This window comes from Triturus cristatus, chromosome 7, assembly GCF_964204655.1.
Source record: "Triturus cristatus chromosome 7, aTriCri1.1, whole genome shotgun sequence".
Lineage (NCBI taxonomy): Eukaryota > Metazoa > Chordata > Amphibia > Caudata > Salamandridae > Triturus > Triturus cristatus.
This window is the reverse complement of record NC_140590.1, coordinates 1,664,644,635-1,664,664,655: the sequence shown is the minus strand read 5'-3', so window position 1 is coordinate 1,664,664,655 and position 20,021 is coordinate 1,664,644,635. Positions and strand designations below refer to the sequence as shown.

The 20,021-nt window shown below is 43.0% G+C and overlaps 1 protein-coding gene across 1 annotated transcript in view; it reads left to right on the top strand.

Annotated features, from left to right (window-relative positions):
* The window catches only part of LOC146812663 (SUN domain-containing protein 3-like), a 134,630-nt gene that overhangs the window by 20,039 nt on the left and 94,570 nt on the right, over positions 1-20,021 (top strand). Inside the window, exon 2 of the mRNA XM_085619771.1 lies at positions 10,583-10,647. Within this exon, the coding sequence (XP_085475897.1) occupies positions 10,583-10,647 (65 nt within the window). The remainder of the gene's footprint in view (positions 1-10,582; positions 10,648-20,021) is intronic.

The following is a 20,021-nucleotide window of genomic DNA, read 5'->3' as shown; positions in this document are numbered from 1 at the left end:
ACCCCAAATTTTATTACTAAATCAGATGTCATTTTTGTGAAAAATACATTCATGACAACCAGGTATTTTGTCCGGGAGGAGGTTGAGCTCCAGAAAGACAGTGTTAGGAAACATGTTCTACTTAAAACCTGTCTTCAAATGGAACCATATCTGTCATGGCCTTTACTGGCTACGAACGTTGCCTATCAACAAGGTTCCGTTTTGACCTGTTTCATCTCTTACTGGCGGTACCGAGTGGGGCCCATCGAGGTCAAGTGTTGCCAGCTTGCGGCTGCGACGGGAAGTCTCCGCAAGATCTGGCACACTTTTTATTTATTTGTCCTTATTACATAGTACCCCGGAGGCTATATCTTAAACCATGCCTGAAAGAACTGAAATTTGCACAGATCAAACCAGCACTTTACTACCTTCAACTCCTGAAATGTGACTGCACCCTATTTGTATGCAGTTTTCTGAAATTAGCAATTACTTTCAGGAAAAGTATGGAGGGATAATTATGCTGCTATTGCCGTTAGGCATTTTTAACTTTTTTACCTTGTTATAATTATTTATATTCTTAACATGTTTATTCTCCCTGTTACTCTTGTTTTATATTGTTTATGTAAATTTTTGTCTCACAAATGAAATGGATGGTTTGATTTTAACTGTATGTTTATGAATTGCGCTTTTATGATTGTAAGGTTTACAATCGAATAAAGTCATTTGTACTTGTACTGTATGGCCTGCTCTAGGGGCCTTTCTCTGCTATCCCCTGGGTTTTTTGTGTGGCGCTACCTTAGGTTTTCATTGCTTATTCATCTATTAGGTCACTGGACTTCATTTTGATCTGCACATCATTAAGCATAGAGATCTGCGGTGGAGGTCACCCAAAATCATGCTCCTCTCAATCACAAGTTAGGGTAAAGACTTCTGCTTTCCTCTGCTGGGCGTTTAAGAAATGTAAGCACCTGATGTATGATTTTGAGACCTTGACTTCTGCCTGACTCTAATATGGCGTGGTCCAGCAAGGTTTCGGGCAGGCCACATTACTTGGTGTCTAGGTGACAGTACATGCGAGAAGCGGACTTCTGTGCCTATTGGGACGCCGATTCTTTGTGGTTGTAGCTTTGAGCACTGCAAGAGAACCAGCAAGCGGCATCATTTTAAAATAAAATTCTCAGGAGATTAATTGCCTCATTAACCCCAATCTGGTTAGCAAAACCTGCCCAGGTGGTGCAGGCTGCTCTTAGAGCTTGTGAAGGACCCCATCCTTCCAAGAAAAGATGACTGTAAATCTCTCCATATCCAGATACCGATTTGTCCAAAGAACTTGGGCAGAGGAGAAGATATCTGCAGGGTGTTGATTTAAATGAGGTGATCCCACATCTTTGTGACAATCTTGGAGTTCCTTATTTGTCCACTCCTCAAGATGAAGATGAAATCTTTATCAGAGAAAAAAACCTGAACATCTGCCATTACATAATTCCATCACGACTATTCCTGGCCTGCATATATCCAATGATCAACTTCCAGAAGGCATTCCCATTAACCATCAGAGTAGATTTTCTGGCGTTGGGTTTAGCATCTCAAGAAACTATAATTTCTGAAGATATCTAAGCTGATGCAATAGACAAAAAGTTGATGAAGTTATCAAGAGAACTTGTTCTGCTGCCATATTTTCCTGTCAGAGCCAGTGTCTATGCAGTGTACACTTTCCGGTCTCTCCTGCAAGATTTGCAGGCTGGAGTGGAGGAGGTGCAGCAGTGCATGGACTGTCCTTCCCATCTCTCAACAATGGGCAGTAAGTAGATTTTTATTTGGGCATCTCTTCTTACTGACTCTATGCTGCAGAAGTTGCGTGTCATTCCTCGGGGACTTCCAGATGACACATTTGGAATGGGGCCTAGAAGGTAGACACTTCTGAAAAGGCACTCCTGAATCGCTTGCATTTCACTTATTCAAAATTATATGGTTTTCAGCAGGATTACTTCATTAAAATCAGTTTAGGATCACAAATTATTTTCTCCTGTTTTTTCTTGAGGTAGAGTGGGGGCATGGATTCGTCAGATCGTTTGGTCCTTCATCAAAAAGAGCTAGTCATCCTTTTATCGCAAGGGCCATGGCCAGGGTGCCTCCTAAGCAAACAATTCTGCGTTCTAGTCCTTTATCACAACTCCTAAGCCCTCACCTCTCTAGTCTTGACTATACCAAGACCGTATGAGGGAGGCTTTATGATTTATGTGTAATCTGGGAAGACTCTATGCCAGGCCCCTGTCATGTGGTTACATTAGGCCGGGATAGAAACGCCATTTTACATGCTCATGTTCTTAAGTTGCCTTCTCTCTTAAACATGATGACATATGACACACGTTCATTCACGTGGAAATACGGGATAATATTCTTCGAACTCAGCTTTGCTTACACTTACACTTCGTAGGCACGCTATCAAACACCTTGAACATTCTGTACTATGGCTAAGTTCAGTACGCAAAATGTTATTGGTTCTGCACGATGGACAACAGAGCAATCACAATAGCAAAAACAATAGCGTTTTGACTGGGACTTCGGCATGGTAACATGGATTCAGTTTATTATATATACAACATCAATCCTTTGTTTAGACAGAGGAGCATTTCACTGGCACTGAGAGGCGAACCCTTTCGGCATTGCAGCCCATCTGATTCCTGTTTACATCATGCGAGCGATGCTGCCCTGCTCTCCACCTTGACGGGCAGCCTGATGACACTTACCCACAGGTAACGGGGAGTTAGATCACCCTACAGCGATTTGGCAGATTCAACCCTTCCTAGAAACACTAGGTTAGGTAGCACTAGGTAGGAGTACAACATATTACAGTAATTGTATGCAAGCATATATTCTCTTTAATAAGCAAAATGGTTGAACTGTTTATCCTTTTCACCATTCTCGTAATGCTAAACACATTAATCTGTTTCTTTCTATTGAATATTGCAGCGTACATATTTTACTCTAGATTCACAATGCTTCAATAAATATTGAAACACTTTACTGAGTATTTCTTGTGTATCTCTTTGGGTATGCATTAGCAACAAAGCAAAAGGGTTGTAGATCTGTTATCACGATTTCCTTGGGGAGTCAGGGTTGTCATGTTCTGAGGTTGCACAATCCATTTGTTACCTTGTCAGATTAGGGACAGATGGTGCACTGTGAGCTATCAGGACTAAGGTCAACATATCCAGATGGTGTGCGTGGAGTCAGTCTTGCAAAGTTCTGATGTTTATGTTGTCCAACAAACGCACCGTTTTTACAGAGAATGTTTAAGCCGTACAGCACTCCTATGTTCTTCAGATCATCAAATCAGGTCAACAGATGAGATTCCAGGAAGCTACGGAGGACTTCTTCCATGCAACACCTGTTCCACATTGCCCCCTATGACTTCAAGGGATTCTCCACAGAATTCAAAATTTGGGCCACAAATTTCGAATCATTCTATTGCCCGAGAGAGAGCAGGGATTTGACTCTTGTTCCATAATACTTGCACTTTTGAAGATTCAGGTAATTTTCGACCAATTCTAGAACTAATAAATTTAACACTTTAGTACCTCGCCAACCATTCAGGATGGTAACTTGGGAGAACACTTTCCGTTGATAGCTCCAGTAGCTTCCCTAGACCTTATGGAATCGTATTTTTACATTAGTGTCACCCAGCTTCACAAATATTTCTCTGGTTCTGTCTGCTGGGAATGAACTTCCGGTTCTGGGTTCCCGATGCTTCCATTTAATCTGATGTTGCCCCAAGGGTATCCACCAAGGTGCTAGCTCCTCCCTCTGGTAAGTATTCTTCATGCCAGAAGTTTGTTAGGATGATCTTATTTGGATCACTGGCTAATCTGAGCACTCCCATTCCAAGGGAGTGGAGGCTGTTCATCGGGTGTGCAAAAATCCTAAGAAGTCATGGTTTTCTATTCGGTCAAGCCAAGTCACACCAGGAAGCAGTCCAGAATCTGCAGATCATCGGGACTCTTTTGAACAGACTTGGGGATGGTGCACCTCCCATTCCCATGTTGATAAGGATGATGTATCATCTGTCATCCCTGCTGTTTCAGTCTGATGCTGCAGCCCAGGGGGCTTCAGGGTGCAGGACAAGATGGCAGCTTCTTTGTTGTTGGCATAAAGGGCTCGTCTGCAGCTTCACTGTTTGATAAATCACCTTCTGTCTCACTGGATCCCAGATTATGAGGCAATACCACCCAACAAATTCACCAAGAACTTCAGTGGTGGCTAGTTCCATCCCATCAGTCCATAGGAACCCCTTTTGTTACCCCAAGGCTCTCTTCTTTTCCCTCACTCCATGGGAAGGCAGTTCGCGTCCGCAATGACAATCGGGTCACTCTGGCCTACATCAGCCATTTGGGAAGAACAAAAGTGCCCAATCGTGTCCCTCCTAATAGAGGGTATGGGGACTTGGACAGAGCAGAGCCTTCCTTCATTCCCTGTCTGTGATATATCTTAGAGGCACGGACAATGGGCGCATAGATCATTTGAGCCGTGTTTTGATTAGGGGTCACTTTGACCTCTGAATTCTCATAAACTGGTAGGTATTTTAAAATACAATAATAACTGATGGGTTCAGCATTTGAAAACAATATTAACCTATTGAAGGAACTCTCAATAATTAAGTCTAGTTGCTGGAGAAATTTTTAGGTCTAACTTAGTGACAATGTCAGCTGTCTCGCCATCCGCCTGTTTTTAAAACAAAATAAAAATACATACTTACAAATATATAAATACAGGTGTTTTCAGTCAGCCCTCTTAATCCATTAGCCTGTTCAAGTGTCAATAACAGTTAGCTTCCACCCATCGCAGCATACTCCATGGGTCAATCGTTGAATCCACTTCAGCCAATTGGCTCACTTGCATTGAGAGCGATATATTCTGTCCCGATCACATGTTGAGTGGCCTTCAAAAGAGTGCACTTCATTTTCAGTGGCTATTGAGTAAGGGCTGCTGGATCACCTTTTTAAATATATATTTTTATATTTTGCCACATTTTTGTATGGTGGAAATGGTTGCAATAAGTTAAGAAATAGTATACAGACCTATGGGCTTTGCCAATCCTTAATACTTCTATGAAGTGAAACTGCCCAAGAGACCTTTAACCTGGACAATAGAAGGTGAAGCTGTGTCTGTGTTTCATGAAGCCTTGTGCAAAGTTGGGATAGCAGCAAGTAGCCTCACACCGCCCCAAAATCTGTTTTCAAACTGTGCCAGCTTCATTAGCTGCATACCTAGTGCAGTTTAGAATAAAAATAAGTTTAGGCTTACAGGGGGCCTGTGCTGCTCCACCATCTATCCTGTTGCCATACACAGCTTGGAGCATCAGGTTTACTGGCTATATCACATTCCATCCTCTTTTCCCATCTGACAAAAGTTCTCAAGGCAGCAGTTTCAAGAATTGGGAAAGGAGATGTGGTGGTTTCTCTGCTGCCACCCAAATGACAGAGGGAAAAGGGTGACCCTGTACCCTGATGCATATCCATGTTGGTCAGGGCATCCGCTGCGGGTGTAACCCCTGTAGGGTGTTCAGTCAGGAGTTCTGTGTTTGGGAACTGCTTAGCAAATGTGGAAATGGGCTGCACAGGGACTGAGATCCCATTCTGCATTAGAAGCCACATATTGTCATGTCATGCTACTGGGCGTTGTGCTTTGGTGTTTACATTTTAACTGGGCTCTGTTTGTGTGAATGCAATATGTGTTTTTTACTCAGGAAGCATTCTGTAGTACCAGGCCCAGACACAGAGTCTGTGACGTCGTCATGGAATGCTGGGATGGTACTGACTGCTGTCAGAGCCAGTTGAATGACTGGGGAAGAGTGTGACCCAGGCCCCCTGTCAAGCCTTCTTTTCAAGCAGACCCAGTCAGCATTTTAACATAAAAACCTACCCAGGACCCCACTCTAGAATTAGGTATTAGAAGGATTCCTTGCCCCTGAAGTTATTTGTATGCTTTGGGGTAGGCACCAACCCTTCTGGTAAAGTAAGTGAAGTAAGAGGTAAACCCTATCATCACAGGGTTACAGGTAAACCACCAGGAGCCCAACTTAAATGACATTGATCAAAAGCTAAACCAGTGGTGACTCCTTATCAGGGGCTTCAGGGTGCAGCCTCACCCCCTGCGGAGCCCCAGATTCTGCCCCTTGCCTCTCCTGATGCTGTGCATTATTTAATTTAGCAGTGTCCATGAAAACAGAGCTTTTGTGTCTTCATGAACACTGACAATGCACAGGTCTATTCTCTTGGCTTTGTCTCTAAGCTTCTAATGACAGGAGGAGGAGGGGCGGGTCCATCTATAAAGTATACCTTTAAAAGCCAGCACCCTGTAGATGAATATCTGAATTGTGCATGACAGAGGTGTAGTTCAAGGGCACCGTCCATGTTATTTAGCAGAAATACTGCACATGCCTCAGACAGTCTAGTATAGCAGCTAAAATGTGGCTGTCAGGGCGCTCATCAGTGCATCCCTGGGGCCAATGAGGAGCCACACAGCAGCAAGAGCAGAATCCCCAGCACTGTCCCAGCTTTTTATAGGGCTGAGCTTTTATTACTTTCAAGAAGCTGGGAGAGGGCTTGAGGTGGGCCGTTCCTCTTATGATCCTGCCCTTGCTGCTCCATCTGGCTCCTCGCTGGGGATCAAGGCTTGCTGGATCCAATGCCCGGAACCAGATTCCTGCTCTGCTGCTGCCAAAGGAAGCAAGGTGAGTAAAATATAAAATGTGGTTTCTCTGTTCATGTGTGTATGTGTTTGTAAGTGTGTTTGTTAGTGATTGAGAGTGAATGGGGTTGAGTGAAAGTGTGAGTGCGCGCTTCAGAGTGTCAATGAGAGTGTAAGTGAGTGAGATTCTATGTTTGAGAGTGTGTTTGAAAAATGTAATGTGGCTGTGAGGTCGTTAGTGAAGGTGTTTCGGTAAGAGTGAGTGAGTGGAGATTGTGAGAGGGGGTTCAGAGACCAATAGTGCCACAGGTGGGTGCAGCAGGGCCCCTCATCAGTGAGTGTGAAAGGGTGAGTGTGTGGTGTTTGTGAGTGACAGTGAGAACCAGTGAGTGCCAGTTTGTTTGTGTGTGAGTAACAGTGAGCAGGAAATGTGAGTAGAGTGGGTGAGGGGAAGAGAGAGTGTGAGGAGTGAGTATGAGTGAAAGAGAGTGTGTGAGTGAGTAAGAGTGTGTTGTTGTGTTTTGTGATTGTAAGTCTGCCGCTGGCCATGATATACTCAATATAATTCTGGGTTTATGGCACCGCACAAGGTAACCTGCTTCCGCTGGCATATTAGAAATAATTATTGGCATAACAGAAAGGCACCTATGGCAAAATGCAGGCCTTGACATACCAGAAGTAATTATTGGCACACGGCCCCTGTGGAAAAATGCTGGCAATGGAGAAAATGCTTGGCATGGGGGCACCTGTAACAAAATGCTGCCACTGGGGCATTGCAGGTCATTCTTTGCATTTGGGAGGCCCCCAAGGCAAAATGTAGACCCTATAATACTGGAAGTACTACTTGACATAGGGAGACACCTAAGTAATATGCTGGAGCTGGCAAACTGCAGGTAATTCTGTGCCTCAGGGAGGGCAGCCATATCATATTGGGGCTGGGAGTGCGGGTTGGCGAAGCAAACCATGATAAAATGCTCCCTCTGAAATACTGGAGGTATTTTGTGACATGCTGGCCACCCATGTTATATGACAGAATGAAATGCAGAATTCTGGTACTGAAATGTTGTACGTAATTCTTGCCATAAGAGGCTAACCAAAACAAAATGCTGACATTAGCACAATGAAGTTAAATGCTAACATGGGGAACTCTCAAGTCTAATGTTCAAAAAACTTGGGTGAACTGGCAGGCATTACGCCTCACCACCTTCAAAGATCACCGGCCGCCACTTTCTTAACCCCAATGCGGACAAATGAGGCAGCATGTAGGGCAGAATTCTTTGGGGGCATTAATGATGGTGACCATGCTAATTAGCGAACCAGAACAGTGGGGTAATTCATACCTTAGAACTGTGGCCGCGGAGCCTTTTGGCATATATAAAGTAGCCGTCCAAGTGAAATTTGATCTTTTAGATAGGGTAGGGTGGCATTTTTAATAGATTACTCCGAATGTAAGGCTGTCAGGTTTTTTTAGGGATGGTATTTAACAGATAGAGATTTTAAAAGTAACAAAGGAGTTCAAAGAGTACTTTGCAGTGGTTGCAGTTGGCCCTACTGGCACTTATTTCACAGTAACGGCCCTCTACGCCATCTCTAGCATTGTTCCAGTCCTGGTCCTGGACTGGCACGAGTTACTTTAGGCAGGAGATCAGTCCTTCTTTTATGTCCACAGATGTCTATGGAAATAGGGCAGAAAGTACCTTGCTCATTAACAGTTTAGTGTGCAGTAGAATAGTTTAGACATCTCATAATATTATTGATACTTCAGAGCTAAACAGGTGGCCATTTGTGAGTAATCTTTGGGATGTTAGCAGAGTATTGTCAAATCCTGAAATGTGAGACACTCTTGTACACTGACAGTTTTGCTGTGGAGAAGAAATCCTTGTTAGACATATGATTGACATGTTCTAGGTCAGTGGTTCTAAACCTGTGGTCCGGGGACCGCGAGGCGCCTAACCAGATATTTGCGAATAATGAAGTGTATATAAATAAAGAAGCCAAATGTACAATTTAAAATGATAAAACTTTCTTTAAAAGTTAAGGAATTTGAAATTGGAGGCTGAAAATTAAGTTAATATCCTCAGATTGATTCATGGGAACAGTGAAAGTGCATCACACGGAGCATGCGTGATCTCAGTTGAATTTGGAAAAGATCCAACATTCAAATTAAAATTAAATATTATATTTGAGAATTTATTTAAATATTTCATGATTTGTATATTTGTTTGATGAATGCCTGTTTCTGTATTTTTTTCATGTATGTTGCAGTTCAAATTATCAAAAATGCTTATTCCGGGGTCCCCGGATTCCAGTAATGATTCAGTGGGGGTCCTCGGGTTCCAGCCATGATTGAGTGGGGGTCCACAGAAGTCAAGAGATTAAGAACCACTGTTCAGGGGCCATGATAGGCCTGAAGGCCATGTGACACCAGATAGTTGGAGTTAATCACATAACTAGAATACCTTATGACAAAGAACCTATTGCGAACAGTGTTCATTGTTAATATGTTTATTCATACAGGGGCTGGGTGTGAGGGTGTTTGTGTGTCTCTGTGTGTTTGTGATATGTGTGTCTCTACTTTGTATCTGTGCATGCGTGTGTTAGTTTTTGGTTACTTCACAATGAGGAAACAATGCTTGATCAGAAGGAAAAGGGAAGGCAGCCAGATGTCTAGGTAGCTGCCCCTCCCTGATATTCTGTGATCCAAGAAGGCTGAGTGCAGAGAACGCCATTTTCAACATAGCACCTCGAAGTGGCTAACAGAGGGGAGGCACTCTAATACTTATAATCAGAGAGGCATGAACAAAGTTAAACTTCCTGGCTTCCTTCTCCACTGAAAGGCATTAAATATTTCTTTCTAAAGCGGTTCAGTTTGACGTATCCTTGGGAACCGAGAGAGTGAGTCTCCAACCCCTGTTTAATATTCAGACAGTGTCACATATAAATAATTAGGGGGAAATACTTTTTCTTTGTTTTATGAAGGTGCGCTTAGACTGCAGGAAAAAGCAAACCCTCTGTGTTTTTATAAAGGTGCATAAAGCGCCTTGAATGCAGTAGCACCAGGGTGCAGGAAGGGCACCCGCTGTTTTCTAAAAGTGCACTTAGTAGTAGTGTCAGTGTGCAAGAAAGACACCCTGTGTTTTATGAAGGTGCCTTCAGCGCTTTGAATGCAGTAGCTTCAGGGTGCAAGAGAGCTGTTGATAAAAGAAGGCGGTTGCACAAGTAGGGGCGGGGCTAAACTGCACCAGCATGGGGCAAATTACAGAAAGTTTGCACAAAACGCAGCGAATTCACCCGACTACGAAGGTATGACTAAAACTTTACCCGCTTCCAGTTTCAGTAAGGTGAGGTCAGGGTAAGTACAGTGAACATTTTGTAAACGGTTGGTGACCCTATCCTGCCACACGAGCTCAGTGGGACATTCCAGAGGGACACCTGTAGGCAGGGTCACTGGTATCAGGCGATTTTGTGGCTGTGGAGGTTTGTGCATAATTGTGCATTTGACACGTATGACACATAATACCCCACCTACTGCATAATCTGACGATTTTAACCAAAAATAGCCTCGAGCTCAAACAGATCAAAATCGCAGCAACACGTGTTGCCACGCAATGGAAAGGCCTTTGGAAAGGTTCACTGGTCATCTGTTCCTTATTGTTGTATTTATTTGGATATTAAATTGCTACGTGAAACCTTTCTGCTGACAGCGTTAACAAGTAAAAATGACAAAATAATGAAGCAATACTATCGCAAAAACTGCGTTGTAATTTGATTTTTCTTTCCGCATAATGAAGCCCTCCTTGCCACATAATTTGGTCCTTCCTGCCGCATAATTTAATTGGCCCTGTCAATAATTAAAAATGCCAGTTAGATGACAGATCAGGTTATGTGTCTAACAACTTTCTCTCTTCCTCAGAGTCTTCGTGAACAGGTACGGGGCCGCGAACAGCGTCACTCAGCTCGGACAGACATCCTTTTGGGGTGAGTGCATGGAGCTGGCTGATTTTCTCGCATCTGTGGTATGAAATCACAATCAGTCTATGCCATTACGTTGTCAGGACAACAGCAAACCGGTGTGAGTAGTGCTACAATGTATAGAATGTGCGTGGAGGGCGTGGCGTCATGCTGGGCGGCAGGAGGGCCAGGGAGACTATTTTCCAGGAAATAATCACAAAGCTTGTTCACTGCCGCGGGGGTTGGGGGGGGGGGGGGGGTCTACAAGGCCTGGTAATGCTAGGAAGGTTCTGCTTGTCTTGCAGGACAAGCTGTTATCTACTGACATGTCTAGCGCCAGAGGCTTAACTGTGCTATCTTAAGCCCTCATTCATTCAAATGTATGACTGAGAGATAGCTCTGCTGTCAAAGACGTGAACACGAACAGCATGCAGGGGAGTGACTGCACTCTTGGTCAGTTTCAGGAAAGAGCTGAAAACTTGGCTGTTTACCATCTAGGCCCCCTTTTTCTTTCTCATCCGTGACCTGGACATTTCATGGGAAGTAGCGCCATGAGTAACCGTGCGCTTTACAAAACCAATTAACATTAACATTAAAATGAACACTCGAGCACTATTTGACAAGCTCATAAGTGCAATTCACAAAAGTGCGAGCAGAGGTGTGCGCCTATGCCGGCCCTATCTCTCGTGTGGTGTGTGCCACCATGAGTGCGTACAACTGCGCGCATGTCCGCCCACGCTCTAGGTGTAAATATGAGAGTGGCAAAGAGGAGTGGCTGGAAAATGGGTAATATCTACTATAAAGTGCAAGAAACGCAGGAAAAATGAATGGGCATATGTGGGCCACGCAAATACAAAAGCACATTGACAAAAGGGTGCGTTCTGATTCACTAACGTTACACCCACATCTGTTCAAGTAGTACTACAGGCCTACTCCAGCCAAGCCTTGGCGTAGAGTACACACCATACATGGCCACTGCAAGAAAATCACAGCCGGAAAACAATACTAGCACAAAGGCAAACACAAAAACAAAAATTGCCAAATAACTTTAGATACTGCAGACACCGATACAAATCACATAGTAAAAACCTCAACATAGCAGGTAGACATACATGGAACATTACAAATATATATATTAATGTATAACAAAATACACATCATTCTACTCTCAATACTACCCTACATGCACTCAAAGACATATAATACTCTGCATGTCCCAAAAACATAAGCAAACACACACAACACAATTGTAGCTACACAAAGCATGCACACACACACACAACACAATTGTAGGTCCACAAAACATACACACAAACAACACAATTGTAGGTGCACAGGGAATAGGGCTCAGACCAGTGTGTGTGAACGTGTAACTCAGGGCTAGCTTTGTTCAAGGCCAAAGCCCACAAAGTTTGTAATCTGAGCCATAGCTCTGCTGTTTTAATGTCTTGGCCTTTAAAATGTGTAATTCGAGGGCTAGACCTGCTGTTTGGGTGTCACGCCTAGACCTGCGAAATTTATAAACTGAGGCATAGATCTCCTACCTTAAATCCCAATCCTTTAAAATACCTTAAACGTAGGATTAGCTCTGTTGGCTTAAATCATGAACCTTTAAAATTATTACTAAATGCTGCTGTTGTCGTTTTAAGGCGCGAGGCGCCTGCAAAATGGATAGTCTGAGGCATAGCTCTGTTAATTCAAGGAGTAAAGGCTTTATTTAGAGTTAGGCGAACAACAACATGCAAAGAACAAAAATGGCGAATGTCCTGTCCGCGGTATTTGGACTACCATCACATGAATGCACTTGTAATACCATGGACTTGAACACCCACCACTTATTAGCAGCTGAAATTCTAACTAAAACCCCAAGCCTGAAACACGTACAGCCTCATGGTTTTACCGATTTAAGACCTGAGGCCATTATTCCGAGTCCCTCTGTTTTTAGGCCATACAAACACAAGCCTGCTGCATTTACCAGGTGCAATATTACTGCCCAGAATGAGACATAACAGGCAGGACCAGGGTTTTGTACACCATTTGCTATATCTTCTGCCTCTTTTCAGTCTCTTTTTCAAATTCACATTTCACTAGGCTGTTCCTTGTGTAAAATGACGGGCGAAATTTACCTGATGCGCATTCCCCCACCCCACCCCGTACAGGTGCGACTCGGAGTGAACTGGCTAATATTTTATATGTGTAACATGAAGGCTGTCCCTAAGGCCTAAGTCTACAAAATGTATAACATGAGGCGAAAGCCCTTAAAATGTGTAACCAACTCTACTGATTTGAGGCCAGAAGATCACATCATCTGAGAGTCCTTGTATAAGTAATATTGCGGCTGCAACGTCTTGACGTGAGTGATGCACTTTTTTGGGAACATCATCCTGCAGTGGAAGGCAAAGCCATCAATATACGTGACCTTTAACAGCTCATCTTGGGAACCTCTGGTCTCTGGCCCCAAGAATATCCTGAGATTGTCCTCCTTTCGCAACCTCTTAGAGTCCCAGGATCATAGCAAAATTTACCTTTTCCTATCTCTTGATCTTCTCAAAGCCTTCGGCGCCTTGATATTCCGTGGGATAAAAGGCACTGTACAAGATAATATTTGCAGTTCATTAACAAATTCTGAGTTTACAGCCAAATTGCAGAGAACCACCATTTCTGCGCCTTTAAATTAAATATGTGAATTAGCAATTTGAAAGTAACTCAATATTTGTATTAAATTATGGACAGGGCTGCATGTTTCATTTAATTTAAATGAATGTATTTAATTTGATTGATATAATGAAATATTTTAAATGGTTTGGGGTAACGGCTCCCTTATTTATTTCATTTCGCTATAATTTAGTTTAATTAATATTTAGTTAATATTAATGCAATATTAGTTCAATTAAGAGCTTAACATTTGTTGTGTACGCATATACGTGAAAGGTGTTTTAGTCCATTCCCATTTGTAATGGTTAGATTTGGGTTCATTTAGTTTAAATGAAATTGATTAATGTTGACATGCGTATATTTTAACCTTTATCAGGGCGACAGTTAGTATACCCTACATTTAAATGTAATTTTATTTAATTATTACAAAGTTTAAAATATGCAACAATTGATGGGATCTTAGTGTTAGGGTTAAGGGAAAAGTGGGGCTGAAGCGAAGACTATTTTATTTTTCGAGCTTAAGGATAAGCGGTAGAATTGATTGGGTTGAAGTAGTGGTCAATTTAATGTTCTGATTACGGGAATGATCATACATTCCCTTAAGTGGTCTTAGAAGGGCGCAGTTTATCTTTGTTGCCTCATCTGAAGGGATCACTCAGGGGTACATGTTTGTATTTAGCTCCTGTAGCGTAGCACGGTGTGAAAAACTGGTGTCCATGAAACTTGATACAAGCTGGGGTGGCAGTTTTAATTCTTTATAAGAGTCCCATTCACTATTCACCTGGTCCTTCCGTTTCAATCCAGCATCTGAAGGATGCTAGTCAGGAAGTCCTGTGTGACATAGACACTTTCTATAATCTCACGACCCCCCTCCTAGTGTTTTAACTAGCACACACCTTCCTCTCAACAGGTGAAGTGCAAAGAAGAGATACCGTTTCCCAAAGAACCTGGAAACTGAAAATATTGGACTGTTTGTATCTAAAACTAGGCCTCTGAAAAATATTTACAGGTACAGAGCTTTAGATAGAGTAGGAGTAATTCCAGTGGCGTAAGAAAAACTTGAGAGGGTCCCACTGTAAGGTACATGGAGGAGCACTCGCTCCGGATTTAATCAGGAGCTCTCAGGCCAGAGTACTGTGCTGATGGGGCCCCCTGCAGCTTGGGCCCCCCACCCTGCAGGGGCTGCGGGGGCCTGTGTTATGCCACTGGGTAATTCCACTTAGTTTATCAAATGTTTGGATTTAGGGCACACCCTTTTCCTTCTACCTTCTTCTGTTCACCTTCCCTTCTCCCTTGACTTTTCCTTTGTTACCAGTCTTGCTGTTTTTTTCTATGTTGATCTCTTCCCAGGGTTGCTCCTTTTTAACCTGTATCACCTATATCATGGTCCACCAACACTCTCATCACTCTATTAAGATTCATATGCAATTGTCTTCTGTTCTGTCAGCACTGTTAAACATTGTTATTACCTTGATCGGCAGCGGTGTAGCTTGGTCAGTAGGATTGGGGGGGAGCTTCAGATTTTCCAACAATCACACTGGCGTATAATACATTATACGACAAGCAGGGTACATGAGAGGGGTTTAAGGGGCAGTGGAAAGAGAGGCGAATACAGATTGATAGGAGTACTATGTGAGTGAAAACACAATATTTTGTAAAATAACTAACATTTTTGAAGACTTTCAAAGTATAGAGGGAGAGAGTGTGTGCATTTTTTGTCTGTGTTTTTTTGAAAACTTCCTGGTGAAACCCAACAGACGCATACCCTTACCTGACTGAAAGCACCTGTACCCAACTATTTACCAGAAAATACATGAATTAGCGGAATATACGAGCCCAAACACCCCCCTGAAGCCATGCCCCTGTTGATCGGCTACAAGTCTTTTCATCGTGATTTTGTTCGCGGACGGGATTTTTATATTCATCAAGTCCCATCCTGTTCGTCAGTATGAAAAAGTAGACTCCATGAAACTTGATAGCCGTTGGAGTTGAGGTCTTCAAAAGCGCCCTTTCCACCAGTCAGCGGTTCTTCGGCTACAGTCCTCCATCTGCAGGATGCCAGACAAGAAGTTCCATACGACGCAGACACATGTGACATTTTCAAACCAACCTCCTGGTGCTTTAATTACCACACACAGGTGGTACTGGCGCAGTGATTAATTTGGGCCGGAAGTTTCCGGTGCTGAGCACCGGCACTTAATTGGTTTCCGGTGTTCGGCACCGGCACCTTATTGACAAGACCACACTTAGGGCAGTCTGCCACAAGGTGGCGCTGCTCATGTAATTTAGAGATTAGCAGTATAACAGTGTTTAGGAAAACAATATACATTAAAAATTACTAGTACCTGCCTCCCCAGCCATTCCTTTAGCTTTGGGGACCTGGAATAATCTGAACTGTCGCATTCACATGCGAGAGAGATGGTCAGTAGTTATTTTGGCAGAGATGGCAGGGGCGATGGGTGGTGCAAGCTGCAGTGGCCTCCTGGTCAGAGCCCCGGCACTTCATATTTTACAAATTAAGCACTGCACTGGCGTGCATGAAACCATTCTCCATCTCCTGTTTTAGTAGGAAAAAAAGATTGCATTGTGGTTCACTGGTCACCTCACACCTTTGGGCCCCAGTGCCACTGCACCTGTTGCACTGTTGGTGGCCGCACCCCTGCTTAGACTCACAGGTGACGCCCTGCCTCCCACACTGGGAAAAGTGTTGAAACAATGAGGTGTCACCGCCCGCTTTTTAACCTGCTGAGCTGGACAGCCGGCTTTAGTTTCTTTCACTGCATGCTTGTGATCTTAGCATTGTGAGTGATCAACAGCATTCCTTCCAATCACCCAAGACAGTAAAACACAACACACTGAGCAGCCATGACTCATCAACGCTTCAGGGTTCGCTGTGACATTTTACAGGTGAACTCCCACAAACCAAAGGGAAATACCTTCTTTAAGAGACGCCATGGTTGTCTCCTAACAACGTAACTAATCAGTACTATTCAGTTTAAAGAACTTTATGTTAACCATCAAAAACCTAAAAGCTGGGAAATGTCTCTACTGTGGTAATGCACGTAACCACAAGACTCTCCAGTGCACTCATTCTGATCTCACACTTGGCATCAAAGACATCACAGGTTTTGTAGTTGTGGTGTGGCTGAGATGGGCAGGGCATATCCGGGGGAACTTTCATGGAATTCAGATGGCAACTGATCGAGTTAAGGCGTTTTTCTGATTTTACTCACTGCTCTAACCGTACTGGGCCCTCTACGATTAGTCAACTCCTCATTACTACACCGTACCACAGAGACAATGGTCCTTTGAGGAATCTTTCTCTGCCGATAGGAGGGGTGAGAATTATGCATCCTGAATCAATACTAAATAGCACAGTTTTAAAGAAAGAACATCAGAACACAATAACAAACTCAGGCAAATTTAGATAAATTAGTTATTGTATGAATTATCCCAAATCAACGCATATACGTATCATTTTAAGCATTTCAGTCAAGAATCTTACAGCATGTGGTATGAAACCACACAATTTAGTCAAATGTTCAAACCAGAAGAGAATGGTTCAAAAAGTTACAGATTCCTGCCACAACTCACAGCAAACATAAATTACAGATTACTCCCACAATCAAAGGCAGAGGATGGTTTTAAGATTCACATCAAATAGAAGTTACAGGTTCCAACCACCATCAAGGGCAGAGAGACGGTTCGTTTTCTTAACATTATTCAAAAGGTTTTAAAGCAAAGGGCAAAAGGATCAAGTTTAAAGTCCTCCAGGGGCAAGTCCATAAGCATGAGCTAAAGGGGAAGGGCAAATCTGGTTGCTCACCAGATAGTCCAAGAAAGTTCAGCAGACAGTTATTTTCATGAGGCAAAGAAAAATCAGGCTTGTTCGGCAAAGAAGAATTTAGATCAATCTGCCAAAGATAGCAGCATCAGCAAATTAACCAATTAGTAAACGGATGATTCTTTAAAGCATGGGGGAAAAATCGAGCATGTGTCGCCGTCAAAAATGTGCTGGCATCCCCCTCCTTTGGGGTCTTTCCCTTTATAAGCATCGTGATGCCCAACTTGGTCAGTCATCACAACATAATGGTCAGAATATCGTGTGATTGGTCCTTTTAATTGTAAGGTACACGATTTTGATTCTCCAGCATGGTTTCCTATACATGTCATGGGAAACAGTTCCTCCTGCCATCCTCACATGTTAGTCGACAACAAAAAGTTTACGTCGTTGCAGACCATGAGGTCTGTATAAAGTTCAGGTTCTCATCAATTCACTGCTTAGCGAACACCAGAAGAATGTCCTTACCTGTGCTAACTGTTGCATTTGTAGAACAGATGAAGCAACATTTGAAGAAACGTGAAAAGAATGTCCATTGATTTAAGCTATGAAATAATGCAGTTCAGCAGGAAACATGGAAAAAGGCATTTAAACTAACATTTCATTTGCAATTAAAACAAGCATTGGCATAGCCAATAGGTCTCGCCTTTGGGACCTTATAAGTGTTTAGCCATGCAACAGTTGCATAACTAAATACTTATAAGATCCCAAAAGCGAGACTTATTGACTATGCCAAGCGGCCGCAAAAGCGAGCGTGATCGCGATCAAACATCAAAGCTGTCGTGCAGCCGCAAAAGTGAAAGTAATCGCGGTCAAGCGTGGCACCCGTGCACATGCACTGTAGCTCTAGGCTGGCCTGGTAGCACTTTTTGGAGCCCTCTCAATAAGTCTCGCCTGACCCAGCGCAGGTCATGCAAGACCTAAAAATAAGCTCTTAATTAGAATCAAACATAATGAAATATATCGAGCAATTCATGTAAAGAAATAATAACTTTGTCAGTGTATTATCACATGAAAATGACTGAGATTAACTATGTCCTATTACCACATAGTTTCAACATTCATATATGTAAATTATTCTCAAAATTCATTTGATTAAAATCATTTGAGCTTTTATATCATCTTTATGATGCCTATAATCACTACTGGAAATATCAGCTGTGTAGCTAGTTCTCGTGACTTTTTGCACCACATTCTTTTTGTGATGTATTACAATAAAAGGCAATAGAAATTCTAAGTCACGTCATTAGAATTGCATTATTTTGTCAGTAAAGGCATTATAAATCATTTCTTTTATCAGTAACCTGTTATTACACCTTTTTAGTAAACATTAAAATCTTTCTGCGTTTGTCTTTTCACTTTTTCAATGTTTTTAAAGCATGCTTTTTACATTGCTGTTTCTTATTTCTGTCTCGTTTTTCTCAATTTGGTCAAAGTGCGCGTTTAAATATCTGAGTCTAAATCGGTAAATATGTCATGTACAGATTTATTTGATTTTGAGCTTCATCACAAGAAGCCTGAGGATCAGGGTATCACAAGGAGGGAAGAGAGGGGACTGTGTGCCCCAGGCTCATGTATGAAGAGGTGTGGCGCCGCGGCTAGGGCGACTGACTCCGGGATCACGGTTCGATCCCCGGCGCTGGTGGCAGATTAGCCCAGCACCATGTGACTCTGGGCAATAGCTTGCTTAATCTTCCCGACGGCCCACAAGCGCCTAGAGACCCTGACCGGTGATTGTTCGCGCTTTACAAAATGTGGATTATTATTATCACAAAAGCATTTGTGATACATTCACGAAGACGCAGTTAACCTCATTCTCCACTAGGTGGTGCCATATACTGGCGCTACCTCGAAATGTGACCGACATTGTGTTTTCTTTGAGTGAGGTGCTCATGCACCATAGAGGGGCCCAGCATGGCGTTAGTAATTTGGGCCCCACAAAAGCTTCTAACATACGTGCAGAGGACCCCATATTCAAAGCACATTATTGATGTCTTAGAGAACACCTTTGATGAAATGGGACTCTAATCTCCGTGCAAAGGACTTCCTGAGTCCCTATGAAAATTCACCTTCTTAGACTTCCTGAAGAGACCAAAAGAGTTCTTGCAGATGCCTAAACATGCCTCAGCCAGAGGGCCCCTTCCAGATATGTCTGATGGAAACTGCCAGCACACAGCACACAGGTCCATTCCCCATTTGTTCACCTTCCTGCCGGAACTTACACCAGTAAAACGAAACTGGTGCATATGATAGGCAGTAGCCTTAAGAGGTGGTACTCACAAGCACCAAAGAGTTTTGCTCCGGATTACAATTCATTTAAAGATGAGACACTTTAGAGTGCGGCCGTCCTCCAGTTTTTCAGGCAGTAGCCTTAGACAGGGCTGCCCTATTTCTCAGCGACAAATGCAGCCCGTTTGTATGTGTTTTGGGTTTCTGTAAGGACTATAAGCTGTTAGTAGAATATAAGCTTCTGTCAAATCGTTTTTAAAATACAATTCTGCTTCTATTGGCTGTAAAAACATTTATAACTGGTTTAGGCGGTAATAACCTTTTAACATGCACACCCAATCTGACTTGACCTGTTGCGACAGTTGATTTTTTCAGCAGCGGCCCGTGCTGGTAAAAGCTGTGGGACGATGCGGCCGGGTCTGTGTGTGGGGGGTATTTCGACAGACGAAGACGAGAGAAAAAGAAATAAATAATTCATTATCCCTCATCATCGTCTGTTGAAATCCCCCCCCCACCCCCGCCTCACCCCCCACCGCTCCTACCTGCATGGGCTGTGGCTGGATTTATTGTTTCAGCAGTCTTCTATGTCATGTAATCCATTAACTCATGCTGTTCTTATGTCCACATATTGTAACTACCTTTACGGCCTTACAATTTCCTTTGTATTTTTACATGT